The sequence below is a fragment of the Mustela erminea genome, chromosome 1, assembly GCF_009829155.1.
Source record: "Mustela erminea isolate mMusErm1 chromosome 1, mMusErm1.Pri, whole genome shotgun sequence".
Lineage (NCBI taxonomy): Eukaryota > Metazoa > Chordata > Mammalia > Carnivora > Mustelidae > Mustela > Mustela erminea.
Window position 1 is genome coordinate 87,191,107 of NC_045614.1, and position 20,920 is coordinate 87,212,026.

Here is a 20,920-nt window from a genome sequence, read left to right on the forward strand (position 1 = left end):
GATATATATCAAATCTGGGATACATATCTGTGGCTTACACCCACGATTGGAAGGCTCAGTCAAAAGGCAGTTTTATGCTGGGAACAAAGAAATCATACGAGTGATACTTGGGCAAAGAACACACGATATCTGGGATGGCTATCACTAGAAATGTGTTCCCAAGTAATAGCACTCCAGGCTACTGACTGGTTTGCTACTGACTGGGCAAGGCGACCTGGCATTAGATGGCCAGCTCCAAATGGAACCCACTGGATATGTGGAACCAACCTGTGACCCTAGCTTCCTCCAGGGTGGATAGGTCGCTGTACTTTAGGATTTGCCTGGATTCATGGGCGCATTACTAAAACCATTGCAACCCCAGCTAATCTCCCCAACTTGAAACAAAGATGGACACGATCTGTTTTTAAAAGGTATGATCACTTAGCATCCATTTTTGTTCCATCTGCGGGACTAGAGGATGTCATGTGGCATGTAGAAGCCCTTAATAAATATACTACAAAGGCACTCAATGACTCACTGAACAGCATCTCCCTACTTAATACCGAAGTCTCACAAATACTCAAGGCAGTCCTACAGAATAGGATGGCCTTAGATGTCCTGACAGCAGCCCAGGGTGGCACATGTGCAATTATCAAGACAGAATGTTGTGTGTACATTCCAGACTATCACAAAAATGTCACAGGCCTAATAAAAGATATGAATGCCCAGATTAAGGCTCTACAAGATCCTTCTTTCTCTTTTAGTGATTGGTTAAGTTCCTGGCTTGGAGGAGGGCTATGGCCAAATCTCCTTTTCAGGCTTCTCATTCTTACCGCCTTATTAATCTGAATATGTTGCTTTGTTCCATGTTTCTCTACTTGGTGCCGAGACTCCATTGCTACAATGACTGCACCACGACAGACGATCCTTATTGCGCGCGAGGACGCCTCTTCACTGTCAGCGCTGGATTCAGCTGTCTCCACCTTTCGTAACTCCCTTATACATTTCTACCCTGATCAATATTGACCCGAGCAGATAGGGACAGCTCTACGCCCCTATTCAGCACGAAGAAGTTACAGAAAATGAGACCTTCCACCTTCAACCACCTTAAAGATTTAAAGGGTCAAAATTGTTCAGGGGGAATGATAAGGGAGCAGGAGGCTGGCTGAGGACAAAGCAAAAGCTGGCGCCGTGCACCCCCTCTTCTCCCGCTCCCCTCCATATGTGTAGCATTCCTCAGGCACCCCTGATCGCCATAAAACGATAAATAGTTAACTTGCAGGGATCGCAATCCTGCAGAACAGGAATCTCCCTTGCTCTACAAGATGTCCTAGAGACCTAAACAGGGAGGTTACCTTATCAATAGCACAAATTTCCAGAGGCAAATAACTCTTGGTTCCTGAAGCCCTAATGTCCCCCTCCCACCATAAACTGGAGGAGACTGGAGTGGTAACAGAAACTCTAGACAAATTAAAAGAAAGGCTGAATAAGCGTAAAAGGGAATTTAAATCCCAACAATCTTGGTATGAAGGGATTTGGAACCGCTCACCTTGGTTAACCTCCCTGATAACCTCCTTAATAGGACCCTTAATGCTCTTAATATTAATTCTAACTTTTGGGCCATGTATCGTTAACAGGTTGACCCAATTTATGAAAGACAGACTGTCACTCATCCAAGCCATGGTATTAACTCAGCAATATCAATCAGTTAAGCTAACTGACCCATTGGGTAAATAAACCTAATGGATATAGGATTCTATCCATAAACAAGAAAAAGGGGGGAATGTAAGACCCCCATTAGAAAAGCCCCCCCGTAATTAACCTTGCTCTCTTGCTTTTCTGTAACCGCTTAGCTTTGGCTTATAACTGTAGCTTTTGTTAAAACTTTACAAGCAGCCGGCAGCAGGATGAGAGATAACCAGAACCCAAGGACATTCCGGAGAGATGGGCCTCACAAGGCCAAATTCTTGTCGTTTGAACAATACGCCCACCCTTCCTCCCCACCTCAAAGGATGTTTGCCCAAAATAAGTTACATACCAGAGAACCGACCCCCAGCTACGAGCACAGGATTACGCAGGCTTAACCCCACCCTGACTTCCCTTTCCCGCGCGGGCTCTCCCAAAACCAATCAATAGGCACCAGGTATGCTTTACATTCAACTTAACCAATAACTATGCTTCTGCTTCTGTACGTACGCTTTTGCCTCCCCAAACCCCATAAAAAGGCCCTGAACAAAGGGCAGGCGCGCAAGTCCTCTCTAGACTTGTCCGCCCGCCGGTACCTGCGTCCCAATAAACCTCTTGCTGTTTGCATCCAGTGGCAGTGTTGGATTCTTGGGTAAGGGGATCCGCGGGTCTTTCACTACCACTCCAGGCAAGAACCCCCATTTACGGGAACATATTTATTTTTACATATCAATGGTGTGTTTTTTATGTACTTGATTAAATATTATGGTTTCGGCCCCAGGAAACACCGCTGCAGTTTATAAATAGTGAGTTCAGGGGTGTACAAGGTTCCTGGAATTAGAGCAGTATTTTTAGTCTTATGTGCCTCTGTCTCTTCACCTTTTTTTAAAGGACCAACTCTCACCCAAATACATCCACTTGTTTTCCCCCAAAACACCTATGTATGCGTTTCTTGAAATGTCCCCAATGTCTTCACAAACACCAGACTGTACAAACTGATCCCAGATAACAGTTGTTCATCGTCCTATGCCAGATTCAAAACCCACATACCCACCGGAAGCTCAGTCTTTGACGTACATGTCAGTTTCAAGGCTCTCTAACGTACAGTTGGAATCAAGTTTTATTATTCGGCAAAGGTGCAACCTAACAGAGTTTACCTTGGAGAACGTTTCTCCAGGCTCCTAAGAGATTCCCTACTAGACCCAAGGAGGCAGGTTTTTATCACTGTTTGACCTCTTCTCTCCCACCTCCTTTACAAATCCCAACAGAAATGGAGATCCTCGCCCTTTTCAACAAACCGAAGAGCCATCAGAAGTGCCGCCAATACTATCCTGTCAGCATTCCTCTCCGGGTCTCTAAGAACGGCCAGACGGTGAGCGGTTTGGATGCCAACTGGTTGGAGCACATGAGTGACCACTTCCGGAAAGGAGGCATGCTGGTGAATGCCGTCTTCTACCTTGGCATGGTCAATGGTATGGAAGTTACAAACCTTGGGCGGCCCTCACCAACTCTGCTTCTCTTTTCCTCCTAGCCCGTCTTCAGAGCCTGCCCCATTCAGATAGCCCCGCAGCTGATAAATTCGCTGCATTTGATTTCTAATTCACACAAAATCCACCCCCGGTGCTCCCCAAACCTCCCTGGGAATCGGCCAGGTATCTTCTGAAATGACAGAGAAATGGAAGTGATTCTTTGTTTTTCGTGGTGGCCTCAATCCATGTTGCTTTTAAAGGCTTTTAAAAAGATGATTTTGCATTTGTTAATTGCCCCCTGGGGTCATGCCTCAAGCACCCCCTGCTCAAGTGCAAATTGTTTGTGAACACTATTGCCTTGGAAGTAGCAGTAGCAGCACCCAGGATTAACCCCTGAGAAGTGAATCAAACTGCTTTGTTTCTGTAAACTCTGTAGAAAAACACACTGTCTCTTTGTCTAATGGCACCCGGTACCCCCTCCTCAGTAATGATCTCTTTCTGGGGGAGGCTGCATGGAGTGCTTTGATTGATGGCCGCTTTTCTAAAGCAGAGAATGTGTGCCCACAGTGGGGAAGGGTGTCAGGCAAAGAAGGAGTTTAGGGTGAATACAACGGCAAGTTGAGTCACTAGGGTGCATCAGAGCTGGGAGGCCCTTTGAGGAGTGGGGCCAACATCCTAGCAGGTAAGGATCCTGAGGGCTGCCCGTCAGCAGGATTCCTAAGTGAAGCCTAACACCAAATGTGTTGATCCCAGCAAAGGCTGGCAGGGGGCATTGATAGCACCGTGTCTTGGTTGTAGAGCAGTTTTCTCTCCAAGAATTAGCAGAGTCAGTAACAGAGGTTTGGAGTCTACCTTATTTGCAATTCTTGAAATGCCAGCAAACATCTGTGAAAGAGACATTAGTCTTAATTCTGAAGGTACACGCTTTAAATCATCGGAAGCCTTGCAACATCGTACAGCACAGACAGGTTTTATTTTGGATGTGAGTCCCTTATTCTTATCTACATGTCAATATCTCATGTTAACATATTAATACAATAGCAGCAAGCATTGTAAGTATAAGGGGCAAGAACCATTTGTGGAATGGATAAATGATATAAGAAACGTGGCAGGCTCATTAAGAATACCTGTCAAGTATCATGATCCAGCAGAATTTTCTGTGATGATGGGAACGTTCCATATCTATGCTGTCCCATATGGTAGCCACAGCTACATGTGGCTATTGACCACTTCAAAGCACATGAATGCAGGGTAAGTTACTTTATGTGCTTAGCGGCTAGTTGCGTATGAGTGCGATTCTAGAGTATACATTTCATTAAGGCAACTAATGAAAAGCCAAAGTGGTCCTCTGGTGGCAAGGTTGGTAGCATTCCTCTGTAGGTGAAGGCCTTCCCTGGGTGCTTGTGAAGGTCTTGGAAGCCAGAGAACATCACAGTCTGTTTTGAGATGCACCATAAAACACCACTGGCCTCTACTCGGGGCAGATGTTTACAGCCCTGATTCACTGGCCTTAAGGGAGGTCAGGGAGGAGCCCCTTGGCCTCCTGCAGGGACACCCCATCACCCATCTTGGGTGGTGCCAGTGACTCCTTTTATCTCCCCTCAGGCCTGTAGAGGCTCTCTGAGGCCATTGGTTCTTCTACATTTTTCCCTGGGAAACTGATGGTTAGTTGTACTAACATCTTAAAGATGTTCAGTGACTCACTGAACACAGCAGCTACACAGGCAGTCCCGCTTTGGAGAACTCGGGTGTCAAAAGGGAAATTTTCTCTGGTCCTGCTGCCCAGCATGTCTGGGGCAAGCTGAGGACAGCTCGAAAGTTCACGATGCCGTTTATCATCTTTTGGGCCATTATGGCTTTGGCAACCAAGACGGCTCCCTACTCCCTTCTCCTTCCCCGTTCTGTGACCTCAAGTCCAGAAACACAGATAATTCATAGGAGTTTTTTTCTTCAGATTTGACTTGGGAGTTTGAAATGCTGTTATATCCTCCCTTAGCTTTAGCCGCGTGAAATCCAGCCGTTCTGCCTGGAAGACAGAACATGAAATTTCCCCTGGCAAGTGCAGCTGGAAGCTGAGCCCCAAGCCTGTGGCCTGTCTACAGCTCCCCAGCAGCTGCCTGGCTTGGTCTCGGAGAATGGCTGCAAAATTCTCAGAACAATATTTATTTAAACCCACTCAAAATTCAAATGTAATTTCACCCTGTATGTTTCTGATGGGAGGGGGATGTGACTTAGGAGCCATGCTCAGTGGGTTAGGGTGTTTCTGCTCTGGAAGAGGCCAAGGTTTCCGTGGGCCAGGGATAAAATACACATATGCTCTTTTCCCAGAATTAAAAAAAAAAAAGGCAAGTGGGTCATAATTCTAAAAAGGAACCTATTTCTAATAAGGTAATTAGTGTCCTTACAATAAACCTGGCAGAGTTGGAAGCACATCTTTAAGCTGTTTGCCATCTGGAAAAACACCAGTCTTGATTCTTAAATGGATATTTGTACTCTGAAATATTTTCCACAGAGTCATAAAACTCATGAGAACTTTGTCCCATAAACAGGGTGATGTCTTAGCCTGAATTATTCAGTTAGGACTCTAGCTTCTGTTTTCAAGCCCTTAGGACATGGAAAAACTTGAACAGTCCTTAAATTTGGACCTTTGCTGAGTCTAGTACTCCTTTCCTGGGGTCAGTTACGAAGCCTTAGAAGGACCAGGTATCTTGGGCTGGGTAGACTATGCCCTCGGGGCCTGGTAAGCCAAAACACAGACAAAGGGGAAACATAATGATGCTAATGGACACCTAGCAATTACTCTGTGCTGGTCCTCGTCTAAGCAGTGCAAACATAGGAACTCATTTAATCCCCATAACTCAGAGAAGCAGAAACTATTGTTATCCCTATGACACAGCTATGGAAACTAAGGCACAGAGTGGTTAAGGCATTGCAAAGTTTAGTAAGTGGCAAGGAAGTAGTATGAAGAAAGTAGGGTGAAGGAAGGAAAAAAGACATGAGGAGAGGATAAAAGAGGTGACCATGTTGGCAAGAAGTCTAGCCTCCCAGGGAGGGCTTGGGTGGCCCTTGGGAAGGGAGGGGAGCTCCAGTCGCCTTTAGGGTAGCAGCAGGACCTGGGTGGGGTCCCAGCCCCCAGTGTGAATGAGTGCAGGGGTGGGTCAGACAGCCAGGCGGACAGGCACACAGAAACACCGCCCTGTCAGAGAAAGGCCCGAATCTCTGCTTCCAGAGGGTGGGAGAGGCGGGGAGGGGAATCCTTCTGCTGTTGATGAGGAATCGAGTGGGTATCCCCAAGGGGAAGGTCAAGGTGGAGCTGGGCGCCCACCATTTGAAGATCCACCCAGGAGCCTGCTTTTTTTGCTAAGGGCCTCCAGGCCGACAGACACTGGCCGCGGATGCTACTGCTGCCACCATCCACTCTCCTTGCCCGCCCTGGCCCTCCCTTAGTCTCCTGGCTGGCCCTGTCTTTGCTCTGCATTCCTTGTTCTACCCTTGCCCTATCCTTGTCCCCACCTCCCCCTACCCTTGTGCTCCCTTGGCCCTCCCCTCACCCTCTCCTGCCCCTCCCCCTCAGTCCTTATATCTCTGGCAGTCATCCTTACCCACCCCACATTCAGATGTTTTCAGTTGTTTCCAACATGTCCTTTGTAGCAGGTGATTCAAACCAGAATCCAGTCCACTAGCATGCGCTGCGTACGGTGACCATGGCCTCACTTCTCTTTGATATATAGAAGGGTCCTTTCTTGATGACCCTCACTGCTTGAAATAAAGCCAGCCTCTCACCCTGCAGAATGTCCTGCATTATGTGTCAGGTTGCTGCCTTGTGATGTCATCCACCTAATTCTTTACCTTCTATATCTGGCAAACTGGAGTTTAGTTCTAAGGCCTTCCTAAATTAAGCGCTGTGACAGCAGCACATTCCAGATGACGCTGAGTTTTACCCGCTGCACCTCACCGGGAGACACAGTATACCTAGATGTCTCTCCATTGCTGTCCTTTTGAAAGATTTTCTTCCCTGAGACCGTCCCTGATGCCCCAGCCACATCTAAATCCAAATGGCATTTGGTCTTTTTGCATCTTTCTTGATGCCTAGCATAACCTACATTACTTTATATTTGCAAAATACACATGTAAAAAAGTACCTGTTTCAAATAAAATACACACCGAGATACATGTTTTATACAGATGTACTTACAAGCCCTCGGGTGGGTTCTGCATCCCATCCTCCTCAGCACCCCAGTGTCGGGGCACCACACACCATATACAGAAGGTGATCGATAAAAGCTTCCGGGTGATGTTTGGTAATGCCAATGGAGATGAGAGGAGAAGCTGGTGTTAGGGTGCGCATCACAGGAGCCCGGGGGCCTGAAGAACTAGGTGTAGGCGGAACGGAAAGGAAAGGAGATGAGGCAGTTCCAGGTGCTTCCAGCGGCCACTTCCTTGGAACGCCGCCATCTCTGGGAATGTTTGGCCTGCCAATTACAGGCATGGCTTGTGTTTTAGAGGAGCACTTACTAATGTGGGGGGTGGAGCTCCCATATACCTTACATGCATTTTCCCTTGTACCCATAGCGCATCTTCAAATGAACTTTTTATTCCTGTATCACACACATACAGAAAACTATGTACACTATAAAGATAGAACCCAGTAATTTCCACAAGGTGAGCATATCCACGTAACCAGCACCAGATTAAGACATAGAATATACCCGCCCCCTAAAAGCACCCTTATAGTCCCTATCCCCCAAGAATAACCATAGTCACACCTTGAAATGCCAGAGATGAGTTGTAAACTTTATATGAATGGAACACGTGACTGAATGCCCTCCTTGTGTTTGGCTTCTTTGACTCATTGCATTTGTGACACTCATCCACATTTTTACATGTAATTGCAGATCATTTTTCTCCTCACTGTTGTATGTTATCCTTTGTGTTGGTATATACATACCTGATCCACTTCCAAGTATATTTTTATTTTTATTATTTGCCCCTTAGAGGAAGGCATGGCGTCTGTACAGTTTTAACCCCAAACGGAAGCCCGAAGGCCAATCTCCCTGTGACCCCACTAAGATGCCACCCAAAACACCACGGCTGGAGTAGGGTGTAGTAGTCAGGTAACTCCGCAAGGCTAGGGACCAGGGCTGGGGATGCCACGCCCAGCTGGAGCCCCAGCGTCTGGCACAGCGTGGTAGCTCAGCTCGGTAGTTCAATGCATCTCTGTTCGTGTTTGAAAGGGTGTAGGTTTCGGAATCAAATCAACCACAGTTTAGAGCTAGTCTGGCCCTTGTATTTCATTTGAACATGAACACATGAATGAACTCCTATGACCTCTGTCCACTCACCCACTAAGAGGGAATGAGTAGCCTTGCAGATTGGGGGAAAAAATTCGAGGAGTAACTGTCAGCCGTGCCTGATCTTACATCTCAGGACCAGCAAGCACTGAATCAGAGTGTTCCTTCCCCGTCTGGTTGGTTAAATCGTTCTGCACTTGCTGGCTCACCTTGCTATAACTAAAGAGGGGGGATACATCCTCTAGAGCACTCACCACTTAAAAGTTGGAATGCAGGATCAAAGGCAGGCCAAGAGCAGCCATGAGGGCTCAGGAAATGGAAGGCAATAGGCCTGCTCACTCTTTTCATAATGTCAGCCAGTTAGGCATGGTATGGTTGTTGGTGAGCAGCATGGTACCATGACCTGGGGTTGCATGACCAGCGATTACATTTATGGTGGGGGTTACAGGTCCATGTGACAGCAGGCACAGTTACGGTTATGGCGTTGGCACGTTTCATTGCTGGCACCAAGATGGGGCTGTGAGCAGCCTCTGACGTAGAATGGGGGCTCTCAGGGACCCTAGGAAATCTGTTAGGCTGGCTACCCAGTAGTCCTGTCTAGCTTATTAATAGGAGAATGGTGACTTTTCATTTCATCCTGCAAAACCAGACTACATAACAGTTGTCACCATGTGCACGTTTTCTAACTGAACTCTGGGGAACACCATGAGGGTAAGCCTGAAGTTTAGCTTGCTAGGTCCCAGAGGCTGCAGAGGAAGAGCGGTGGCCCCCCAGAATTCACCTTTAGAATAATAGGACTCATCTCCTTTTCCCACATCCTTCTTGTAAATCATAAGCTTGGAATGTTAAGGTGGCCTTTTGCCAAAAGACCAGCATCAAATATTTATACGATACCGGGGCAAATAGCTCTCTGTGCACAGTAGGGAAGCATCTTTAATAAAAAATGCAGTGATAATGGAGTGTTTTCCATAGATGTAGGGTGATTTAACCTTTTACGTTGGGAGCCTTCACTCTAAGCTAGACCTCTTCATACCCAGCTTGGTGCACATTATAGCAAGGCTGAGCCAGTAAAGGCAATGAGAGGTTGGGGAGCGGACGAGGGTGTCAAAACAGGGGCTCTTTAAAAGCCCACCTGTCTGGTCTCTGTGCTTCACTGACTTTTTTGCTGTTACAGATGATCAAATTTTGACAGCCATTCTGAACTTGCATCAGAGTTAAGCAAGTGAATCAGCACTCTGGATTCAGAATAGCAGAGTGGCGGACTGAGAGGCGGGAGAGCAGACAGAGGATGAGATGGCTAAATAAGGACCCGGTTCATTCCTACTTCACAGTCCACGTCTGGCCATACTTCTCCCCACTGGCCACACAGTCATCCTTCCAGGCTTGTGAGCCGGGAGGCAGGAGCGGAAGCCAGGCCAGGGCTGGGGAAGGATGTCTGGCTGAGTGGCAGTGACTCCTTCCCCCTTCTGGACCCCAGCTCTGCCATAACGAGGCTGTTGGTAGGCTAAACACGCATCACCATGCTTCTGTCAGATCATCAAGCACATAGTAGGCAAATTTTAAGGGCTTACACGTTTTCCATTGAGGAGGTTTGTATGTAAAGACTTTGGAAATTGGAGAGAGCATCTTTTGGTAGAAGCCTTGTGGGAGTTTGTGCTGTGTTGGTATAATCCCGAGGGAATCATTGAGTCTATTCTAGTCTCAAGAATCCCCAATTCTAGTCTCAAGAATCCCCAGGTCAGGACTTGGGAAAGCTTTATTCAAAGTAGTTCTATAGGGCGTTCCTACTGTGGCAGGAGCTCCTGCTGGATCTTAAAGGTGAGTTTGGTGATGGTCCCTCTTGTCCTAAAGCCCCAAATATTTGTAATGTGGTTCAACTGAAGAGCAGCCCTGTTCTTCCCTTGTTATCTCTGTAGAATGTCTGTTAAGAGGGCCTCGAGCAAACACCTGGGGAAAACTTTTTAGCAGAGCTTAGCACTTTTCGCTAAAGCTCTTTGATAACAGTCTCTCAGTTTAGGAAAACAAATAGGGAAGTGGCACATGGTTGTTGTTGTAAGCTGAGTAAGTTACATTGATCTTACTTGAAATGGAGTATTATCTTGTCAGGTTAGAACAGTATCTGGGTAAGGCTGCTGGGCTCCAAGAATTACTCTCACATCCATGGTTTGTTGAGCTGGTCAGGCCTCTCTATCATTCTGGAATAATCAAGAATACCACCAAGCCAGACAGAAGTATACCCATCAGTCAGCTATTGCCATAATAATGCTGTGCAACAAACCACTCCAGAGTCCTTGACTTAGAACAGTAATGATTTATTCTGTCATATTTGTGGATTGGCCTGAGCAATAACATGAGGTAGTTCTGCTGACCTCAGCGGGGCTCACTGTCAGGTCTGTGGGAGAGATGATCTAAGCTGAGCTCCCCTGGGGGAGCTCTGTTCCATGCATCTTCAAGTACTTGGAACCAGTGGGCCAGCTGGGGCATGCCCTTTCCAAGTGGTGGCAGAGACAGAAGAGGTGAAACTCAACCACTCAAGTGTTTGCCAAACCCCGATGACATCATACCTGCTAATATCCTATTGGCCAGACAAATCACATGACTAAGCCCCTCATTGTCTGGTCTCCCCACCAGTCATCTTAGTCTTGACTTCCTTCTCTCATGGTTCCATTGTTCTTGCGGTCCTTGGCTGTCCCTCATTCACTGTGCATTTCTACTCCAGCTCTGTCCTCTAGCTAGAACTCTCAAACCCTGAAGATCCATAAGGCTTCCTTGCTTAATTAAGTTCATATCTCTACTCAAAATAGGGAGACCTGCCCTGACCACCTCTTCCAAAAATAGCCAACCACTGACTCTGGTTCCCCTTAGCCCACTTTATATTTTTATAGCATTTATCACCTGTGACATTATGTTACTATCTCCCTCCCCCATGGCAAAGTAAGCTCCATGAGGCAGAGACTTCATTTGTCTTGCTGCCTGCAGGATCCTCAGTGAGGACAGGAGTATCTTGCATGAAACTGACACTCGGTAGGCATTGGAATGAATGAAGCAGTAGCTAGAAAGATTTTCAGTATAAGCTTGAGTGTTTCCAGTGAACACAGTGCTCGCTCTTCTGAGGTTTTCTCTTCTATTTTTTAGAATACTGTAAGGAAGGTTCTATTTATATTGTACTAAAATTTTCTCCCCATAGTTCCTAAAACTTTTTGATTCTAATTCTGCCTTCCAGAACCACGTAGAGGAGAGAAAAAGAAAATTATTTTTCATCTGTATCTTGTATTATGCTTGTGTTAACTCTTGCATTAACCTTGTAGAAAATGCAAATTGTACTTAATTCCACCATTCATACCTACTACTAGATTTCATGTATTTCTTTAAAGTTTGTTTGACCCCTTTTAACAAAATTCACATACAGCTCATACTGTAATCTTATATTCTGTTTCTTTCTCTTTTTTTCTTTTCTTTATAACATTGTCTCTGAGGAATTTTTCAGAATCATTAAATTCCCATGATTTTTTTGTGACCACATGGTATTTAATCATATGGAAGTCTCCTAACTTACTTAACTACTTTTCTATGGTTGAATATTTGGATTGTTGAGTGTTTAGATTATTTTTTAGATTTTTTAAAAATTTACTTATTTGAGAGAGAGTGCATGAACGGAAGGGGCAGAGAGAGGGGGAGAGAGAATCTCAAGGAGATTCCCTGCTGAGTGCAGAGCCTAACACAGGTTCCATCTCAGGACCCCTAGATCATGACCTAAGCCGAAACCAAGAGGCAGACACTTAACCAACTGAACCACCCAGGAGCCTCTAGATTATGTTTTCAAGGAATTTTATAAGTAATGCTTGTAGTTAAATATTTGATGGCTTTAGTGATTATTACCTTAGAATAGACTGAAAGAGACAGGATTTTTGGGTCAAAGAGGATGGACTTTTGTTTCAGGCTCTTGAGACACTGTGAAATTGCTCTCCAAAAAGATCATGCAGTTAAAAATTCCCTTAAGCACCATGAGCTTTTTATACACATATAAAAATGTTAAGCTTCGCCATTTATTTATTTTTGTTTGTTGTTGCAAATAATTTTCTCACTTAATGGCCTTTGGATTTTGTTTATGAGGTCTGTTGGAAGACAGAGGCTAAATATTTGTTAAGTATTTACATCTGCCGATCTTGTTTTTTTATGGCTTCAGGAAAATGCTGGCAGTTCCTGAACTCCAGTTTGATTCAAAGGACTTTCTGAATTCACCTCTCTTTCTGATAAAAAAAAAAAAATCTTATTATTATGTACATTATCCTTTTGAAATAAAAATAGTATATCATTAAACATATCTCTATGTATATCACCATAGCAAAATACCACAGACTGGATGGTTTAAATTAGAGACACTTATTTCCTCATAGTTCAGGAGTCTGGGTGTCCATGGTTAAGGGGCTGGCAAATTTGGTTTCTGGTTGAGGCCTCCCTTCTTAGCATGTACACAGCCACCCTTCTCTCTAGATCCTTGTCTGGTCTTCCTTCTGTGCAGGGAGAGGAGAGTTGGCGGGGGTGCTATGGTGTCTTCCTCTTCTGGTAAGGACATCAGTCTTTCTTTTTTTGAAGATTTTATTTATTTATTTGACAGAGATCACAAGCAGGCAAAGAGGGAGGAGAAAGCAGGCTCCCCTCAGAGCAGAGAGCCCGATGTGGGGCTCGATCCCAGGACCCTGGGATCATGACCTGCACTGAAGGCAGAGGCTTTAACCCACTGAGCCACCCAGGCGCCCCAAGGACATCAGTCTTAATCAGACTATGGTCCACCCTTACGACTTCATTTAACCTTAATTGATTCCCTAGAGGCTCTATCTCCAGATACAGTCACTTGGGAATTTAGTGCTTCAAAATATGAATTTGGGATGTGAGGGAGGACACAATTCAGTACATAGCGGTGTGGCTGATTTGTAGCATGGAATCTCGGGGCCAGGAGTGATTCTGTATCCTCAATCCCATATCACAGATGAGACACCAAGCCTCTGAAAGGGGTCACATCCATTTTCCTGACAGATAATAGATCCAAACCACCTGCTTCTCTGGCCAGTCTTCTTTCCCACAATCTCTTATCTAAGTGAATTTAGGGGATTTAGGAGCCATTAAAAGGGGGGGCAGAAAACACCACTGTAATGATTTCTACTGTGGTGGGGACCCTATTGTAATTTTCTTTATACGCCCCTTGCCTAAGACTATGAATCCTTCTTGAATCCTGTTATATGTATACTGTAAGTTTGTTGAATAGTGTGGAACTCGGGACCTGGTAGACTGACTAGAGCAATGCCCGAGGAAACATTTTCAGTGGTAAATTGTTTGGGAAAATTCCCTTTCCCCGCAGATTCTGCCTTGACAAGAGCTAGCTGAAGAGCTGTCCGTACAGCTGCCCACATCATGAGAACTTCCAAGAATCTGTGCATCTAGAATGAATCTGACAAGCTCAGATCTGGTGTGTTATATCTGTCCCCCTTAAAAAAAAAAAATCTCTTCTACCTAAATATAGTTTTCTTCTAAAAACTGTCTCTAAATGACTGTGTTTTACCCTGAATAAGTTCTCCCCGGTGCATCCTGACGTTGGAGCGTGAAAAAGAAGGTAAACGCATGAAATCAAATGGTGATTGCTAACAATGAAATTTGGGCTCATAAAATCAAGGATATTATTCAGAACTGCGAGGTAAATTAGTCTCATTCACTCTGATGGGGCTAGACTCTATGGTTGTGTGTGCCTTCTTTAATTAACATGCTGAAAAGATGTTCTGATTGGGATTATTAATGAATGCAGTGAAAATTTTTGCTGCTTGTAAGGCTTCTGCCACAGACGGTTTACAGAAACCACCCCCCCCCCCCGCCTTTTTCTTTTTCCACAGATTCCTTCCACGGCCTGACAGATGGAGTATTCATTTTTGAAGCTGTTGCCACAGAAGATAGCAAAACCATGCAGGGCTATGATGCTATTGTTGTCGAACAATGGACAGTCCTGGAAGTAAGTGTGGGATGGGCAGTGGAGTTTCTTTTGTTTGGACAGTGATTGTATTATCCACTTGCTTGGTCTGCCTGTGTCTGCAGTAGCTTTTCTCTGAAAGGCGGTTTGACCTGGGCAGACCCTACAAGGCCCCATTCATCCTTTCATGCACTTTAGTTGGGGGCATGGGCCCCGCTTTCCCTTTCTGTAGGAAAATCACTGTGTGTGTGCTGGATCATTGGGAGAGTCTTCTTGCATTCATTTGCATATAACTGAAAACTCCAGGTGACATAAATGACGCCAGCACAGAGTCTGTGACTACCATAATAAGAGTGACATTATTATTGGATTTAGACCCTCTGGCTTCCTCTGCCAAGTATCCTTGGAAGAAATTTGGGCACACACACTCACGTAACCTTTGTGTTAATCCTAGGAGGCAAGTACATGACTGCCCCCATTTGACAGATTAATGCACAAAACTGAGGCACAGAGGGGTTAGGTCCCTGGCCCAAGGCTACACAGTAAATGCTGAAAGATGTCTTTTGAGAGGTGTTGACCCATGAAGCGATGAAGCTGCTGTGGACAGAGGAATTCCTCAAGCCACATTCCCCTGGGACGCTGGACAAGGTGATTTATTTCTGAGATCAGCCTGTATATACGTTGATGGTATTTCTCCAGCCATAGGAGGGTAGGCTTTTCAGACTAGTCTCTTACCCACCCAGCATGCTGGATGTAAAGGGGGAAGCCCTCTGAACCTGCAGGACTGATTTCTGAACTGATATCTTACACGGGCCCTGGAAGAACACAGGGTTGGCATCACCCTGAGGAGCCTTCCCAAACTGGGCTCTCTGTGCCAAAGTAGGACGGATGTGGGTGCGGCACTCTGTGAGGAGTATGGGGGTGCTGGGTCCCACCAGCCCCCAGGGGGTGCTTGCCATGCCCTTGTGCCCTCTGGAACTGCCACCTGATGGCAGGTGACTCCCTCACCTGGTTGCTGGACAGCAGCAGGTGCCCCAAGGGCACCGTGACCCGTTCTTGAAGCCGGAGCAGTTCTGAGAAGACTTGAGACGGGCCATGGAGCTGCTGGGGGCATGCCCGTGTCTGACCCATGATGTTCAGTCACTGCCTGCAAGTCTGAAAGCCTCAAAGGACAAAGGAAAACTGTAGTAATCAATCAGAAACAGGAATTCCTAAAACATAGCATCCAGGCCCAGTTAGGTTAGGGGTCAGGGGTCTTTAAGGAAAGTAAGGATTCAGGGGATGACCTGTTTGCTATCAGGCTGTGCTACTTCTTCCTGCCCAGCTTTGGTCTCAGTGGGTCTCCACGCCCTTAACTGGAAATGGGAAGCAAAGGAGGTGAGGCTCTGACTAGCATAGAGAGTCCAACAAGGGCAGGTCACATCCCTCTCGGGCCCTGAGCTCCCTGCGTTTAAGATGGGGCCATGCTGTTCATGAAGCCCACCACATGGAGTTGGATGAAATACGACATCACAGGAGTAGTAACTGAGGACCTGAAGGACCTCATTAAACCAGCCCATGTGCTTCAATACTCCGTAACTCTGTTTGCTCTGAAACACTCGGCCGGAACAGCAAGCCATGCATGGCCACACCGGAAACAGGTGCTTGTGGGCAAGTGATTGGCAGGCCACAGGCGGGGTGTAACATCTCTTGCCATCTGCACATTCAGATGACTGTTAGGGGAGGACAGTGTGCTTTTCTCAAGAAAGGTGACTTGATGGCAATGATCCAGAACCTCACCGTGTAGTCCCAGGATCAGCAGCATCATCGTCACCTGGGAAGTTGAGCAAATGCGGAGTCTTGCAGCTGTCTGTGGTTGTGTGCTCTATGACAAAGGTGGTGTTGGGAGAACACACTGATGGCCTGTCTCTCTTCACCCCTCAAAATGGTGCCTTTGCTGGGTAACCAGAATGCATGCATCCTCTATCTAAAATGTCTGTGGGAGGAAGATAAGGTTACAGACTAGAATAAGAACACAATTGTCTTTTTATTTCAGAGTTCAGTTTCATGGATTAAGAGCCTCGATTAGGAAAGATTAAGATGTATTCAGAAAGTTTTCCTGGCTATGCAGATTGCTTTCCGTTAGGTTTATTTGTTAATTTTATTTCTTTCTCGGATGTTTGAACTTTCTTTCTCATGACCTCTTCTTTTTGTGCATTAATCTAGTTGGTGATATTAGTTTTGGGTCATGTCGTTGGGGTCTTTTGTCCCTTTCTCCCCCTGCCCCCGCTTGCAAAGCCAGTTCTGTGTATCTCTTCCCAACTTCATACTCAGTGATAGATTCAGCCACATGGTAGCTCGAAGCTGGCCACAGTGGAAGTACTGCACCATGAAAACTGGCAAAGCCCAGAAATCAGGGGTGGTTGTTGTTGTTTTTTTATTTTATTTTTTTCCCCACGGAAACCCAGTTGTAAGCATTTAGCAGCACATCACTGGCTGGGCCTTTTTATTCCATCACACGTCAACATGATAGGCAGGTGTGGCTGGCTTCCAGTTCGGCAGAAACACATTTTCTTAATTTTCCTGATGGTGACAGGCGGATTAATGGTTTTGATGTAGGTGTTCGCCAGTTTTCCCTGCACAAGTCTTCAGACTCGCTCTTTTCTCTCATGCCTTTGGAGCATTCCCAGACTTCCCACAATGGAAACAGAGCCTTGTCCATTTCAGCAGCATCAGTCTCTGATTGCCATCTCTTGAGGACAAAGGAGGAGAGATCTGGACAGACTGTGCCCTCAGCAAATGGGTTCCTCTCCCTCTTCGCAGCTGGTATGGACAGACTGAGGGTTAGCTCCTAGGTCACCTCCTCCAGGAAGCCTTTCAGACTCCTTCAGAGTTAAAGACTCGTCCTCTGTATTTCCATGATTCTCTGTGCATAAGCCTATCCGCTCCTATTACGATGACTGTGATTTCTTTATCCACGTTCCTTCCTTCACTTTGAGCTTTTTGGCCTGGCGTTGTTCGTATTTGTTCTCTAAGACTTCCAGTAAATGCTTCCTGAATTGGGTGGAAGCCTTTTGGTTCAGCATGAGGTACACATATACTTCTCAGAATTGGGCCTTAATCACTTAAGAGCTTTCAAGCACACAGATATCCAGGTCTCCCCTACTGAGTTTCCTTTTCAAGCCCACTTTGAGAATCCCGCCTTAGCAGAACCACCTGTATACAAGTGTGTCCCGGCACAGCCCAGCCTTGTCCAGGCCAGAGCATGCTGGCCCACGGCTCAGCTCTTTGAAGAGGCTCGGTCAGACCATCCACTAGTCTGCCCACAGACGGCCCCACTTCTGCACCCCCCTCCACTTTTGGGGGTGTTTGTCCAGCAAACCCACCTTCCACCCTTGAGACCCAACAGCTTCCTCTCTTCTCCACCCTTTGGCCTCTGGGAAAGGTCTTTCCTGTTCAAGCCCTGGGCAGGTCCCTCTTGGCTCGTGGCTGACCCTGCCTTCCTGGCAACCTCTGTCCTCCCAGGCCCGCCCATAAACTCCTGGGCTCTGACCACAAAACATTTCTGACCAGCTTTTTCTCTTTTTTTCACAGTTGGGACTGGCCTGTTGCTTTTCAGTCTCTTTACTCCCACACATATTCGCAGCCTCAACTATGTGGACAGATGGGCCATTCTCATTCAGCCAAGCCACAGCTGCCTGACTTCCCTGTCCACACATGAGCACACATTCGCACACACACGCATGCACGCTCTCACGAGAAAGCCCACCTAGCTCTTCACAGCTCCGCAGACACTGCCATATGTTGGAAAGAGAATGTAGATCTCAGAGGCTGGGCCCGGGTATGCACCCTGGCTCTCTCATTGCCAGCCAAGTGACAGAGTGTATGAAAAGTCAGTCACCCCTCCCTCTTCATTTTTTCCCTCTTTCTGTTGTTAAGTGAGAATGCTGCTAACCTCTCAAAGTTGAGAATGAAAAAGTAATAATCTATTAAAAAGTTGTGAGTGTACTACTTGGCATTTGGTAGGTAAATAGCACTTTCTTTGATTGGTCACCTGGTGTCATCAACTAGAAAGATCCTCCCCCTGTTGCCTTGGTCTTGTTCTAAAAGCACAGCAGAGGTGGGCTAGGGGAGGTGTGAAGCCAAACGCATTGTTTTTTTCTCAATTGGAAACCTGTGGCCTAAATTAAAGGCAGTTGTGAGTAGTATGGAAGCCCATTCAAAGAACACTTGTAGTGGTTATTTTGTTTACCTTCTTTGAGCTTACAATCCAGAGGGTGAGCTGAAAGGTCCTTCTTTGAAAGGAAAGGGAAATGCAGATGAGTAGGTCAAGAGTAAGAGCTGGAAGGAGAGAGGCAGGGACCCTCTTCTTCCTTCTGAGGCTGCATACCCCCAGCCTGACAGCCCTCCACTGCTGTGGACACTGTCAGGTGCCCCTGAGGCCATCTTCATCCCTCTCCCTGGAACTCCTTCTAGTTCATCTGTGCTCCTGTGAAATTTGCTGCCCGAACGGACCACAAGGTAACAGGGAAAGCACTTTTAGCTGATGCAGTTGGTGTGGTGGTTGGAGAGTTAATTGAAAAAATCAATTAAAAAGAACCAAAGAAAATCACATTCATATTTCGCACATTTTATTTTAATGTAAAATACATAACTACGCATACATTTGCCAATCTTTTAGAGTTTGAGGTCCACTCTTTGGAATTCATCTTTCTTGTGTAAACCACACCCAAAGTGTTGCTGTCACCGGTGTCCTGGGTCAGTTTCATGAAAGTCTAGGAAAGGGATCACACTGCAGAATCCTTGTTTCCCTGATTTTTTTTTCTTAGTCTTTTCCAGCCACAGTTGTTATTTTTAAGCAACCGCACTTTGTCACATCTCTTCAAGGTATTCTACTTAGCTTGCCTAAAAACAACTTCTTTCACCGTCCACTTAAGAAATTTAAATGAAGACACATAATAATAATGATAATAAAGACACGTATTAATGATAGAGTCTCACTGACCTACAGAGGTCTGGTGACACATGGGACTCAGCCTGGTGTGGTCAGTTGCTGGGCTCGGGCCGGGGCGGGGGGGGCGGGCATGAGCAGCCTGGAGAGTAGCCTGCCACCCGTGAGCACGTGGTCTCCCGACAGCTGGACGTGGGCTTCCGCTAGTCTAGTGGGAGGAGGGAGCAGCTGTGGGGAAGCCATGACAGGTTTTGTCATGTCAGGTGGCATGGACTCAGCTCTCCCCGTCCACTCCCTATGTAGTCAGTCTGTTGTTGAAGAGGTGAAGGATGTTGAAAGATGAAGTTCATCTCATCCTATTCTGCCCATTTGTCCACCCTGTGGAGACATTTTTGATCATGACTATATCACCGTGCATTTGGGGAAAATCATATCAGCTTTGGCTTCTCTGAAGGTTTCGTATGTACGATGGCTCCCTTTCAGTCCAATGTCAAACACGCTAGGTAGAGGACACGGTCCTTAGGCATGTTGGGAGCATCTGTCCTCTAGCCTCTAACACGACACCAACCCCTTGGCAGAGGTTTCAGATGGTTCTGTTGTTCCCCCTAACCTGTCACCATCACCCCTGAAAGAATCACGGGTGGCTCAGGGAGATGGATTTCCATAACTGACATCCACTCTGGGGAATGGCCCCAACCCTGTCCCCCAACACACAGGTCCCACTTGTTCTCCACAAACGTCTATATTCTGTAGGCTGCTGGGGACCCAACTTTTGTTTCTAGGGGCTCCTAACTATCTCTTCAACAATCCACACAGGATTTTCCAGGGAGTAACATCAATTTCTAGGGTATCTAAAGTCCACCACCTTCTGCTATGACAAGGGAGCCAATATTTATTCTTATTAAACCATCTGGCATTCTTTTCATTGCCACAGTTTCTCTAGGATAATTGTTTGGTTCTGAGATCATAGCCTTGAATGCCAAAGACAGCAGTTCTCGGTCTTTTCCTGTGATTCAGAAGATTTTCCCGTGAATGATCACTGCCGTGAATGACCAGGACTGAAGACATAACCCTCCCCACTCCCCCACTTTCCATCTTCATTCCCCCCTCCCCTTCCCCTGCCTACCACCAGAACATCACTCCACCCTTGTCCAACCCAGAGCAAATCACAGCATAGAGGCGGCCTGTGAGGTGCTCAGGACAACCCTGAGTCTGTTTTAGCAGCTCTGGGTACTTTCACTTTGATCTGATTCCTTGTGTCCCACCTCAGTTTTGATAGGCACACATCAGTGTGCTATTATGACTGAACACCTTTTCCTTAAACGTCATACAATTATGCTTGATGAATTTTAAGTTCCTCATTCAAAAATTTGAGGTTTGCTTTGGAGAGCAGGTTGCTAATCTCTATTAAAAATGTGAAATGCCCACTCCTACCCATGACTCAGCAAGCCCATGCTTCCCATGCATCCCCCTCTTCTAGTGAAACGTGCACCTTTGTTCATAAGAAGCCATGCACAAGGACATTACCTCAGCATGATTAGAGTGACAGAAAAAAGGAAGCAATGTTCATGTCCATCAGTCGGGGAATGATTAAATAAAGGAAGAT

At 46.2% G+C, this 20,920-nt stretch overlaps 1 protein-coding gene and 1 long non-coding RNA gene across 4 annotated transcripts in view; one reads left to right on the plus strand and one right to left on the minus strand.

Annotated features, from left to right (window-relative positions):
• RFTN1 (raftlin, lipid raft linker 1) overlaps positions 1 to 20,920 on the plus strand; it is a 200,368-nt gene that overhangs the window by 147,837 nt on the left and 31,611 nt on the right. For all 3 annotated transcript variants that reach the window (XM_032332324.1, XM_032332306.1, XM_032332317.1), the window contains 2 exons: positions 2,934 to 3,137; positions 14,311 to 14,426. In XM_032332324.1, the coding sequence (XP_032188215.1) occupies positions 2,934 to 3,137; positions 14,311 to 14,426 (320 nt within the window). The remainder of the gene's footprint in view (positions 1 to 2,933; positions 3,138 to 14,310; positions 14,427 to 20,920) is intronic.
• Positions 12,470 to 16,357, minus strand: LOC116584280. The gene is made up of 3 exons (XR_004283141.1): positions 16,164 to 16,357; positions 15,393 to 15,539; positions 12,470 to 12,671 (listed from the first exon to the last, which is right to left on the minus strand). It is a non-coding gene; the product is annotated as an uncharacterized LOC116584280 (long non-coding RNA).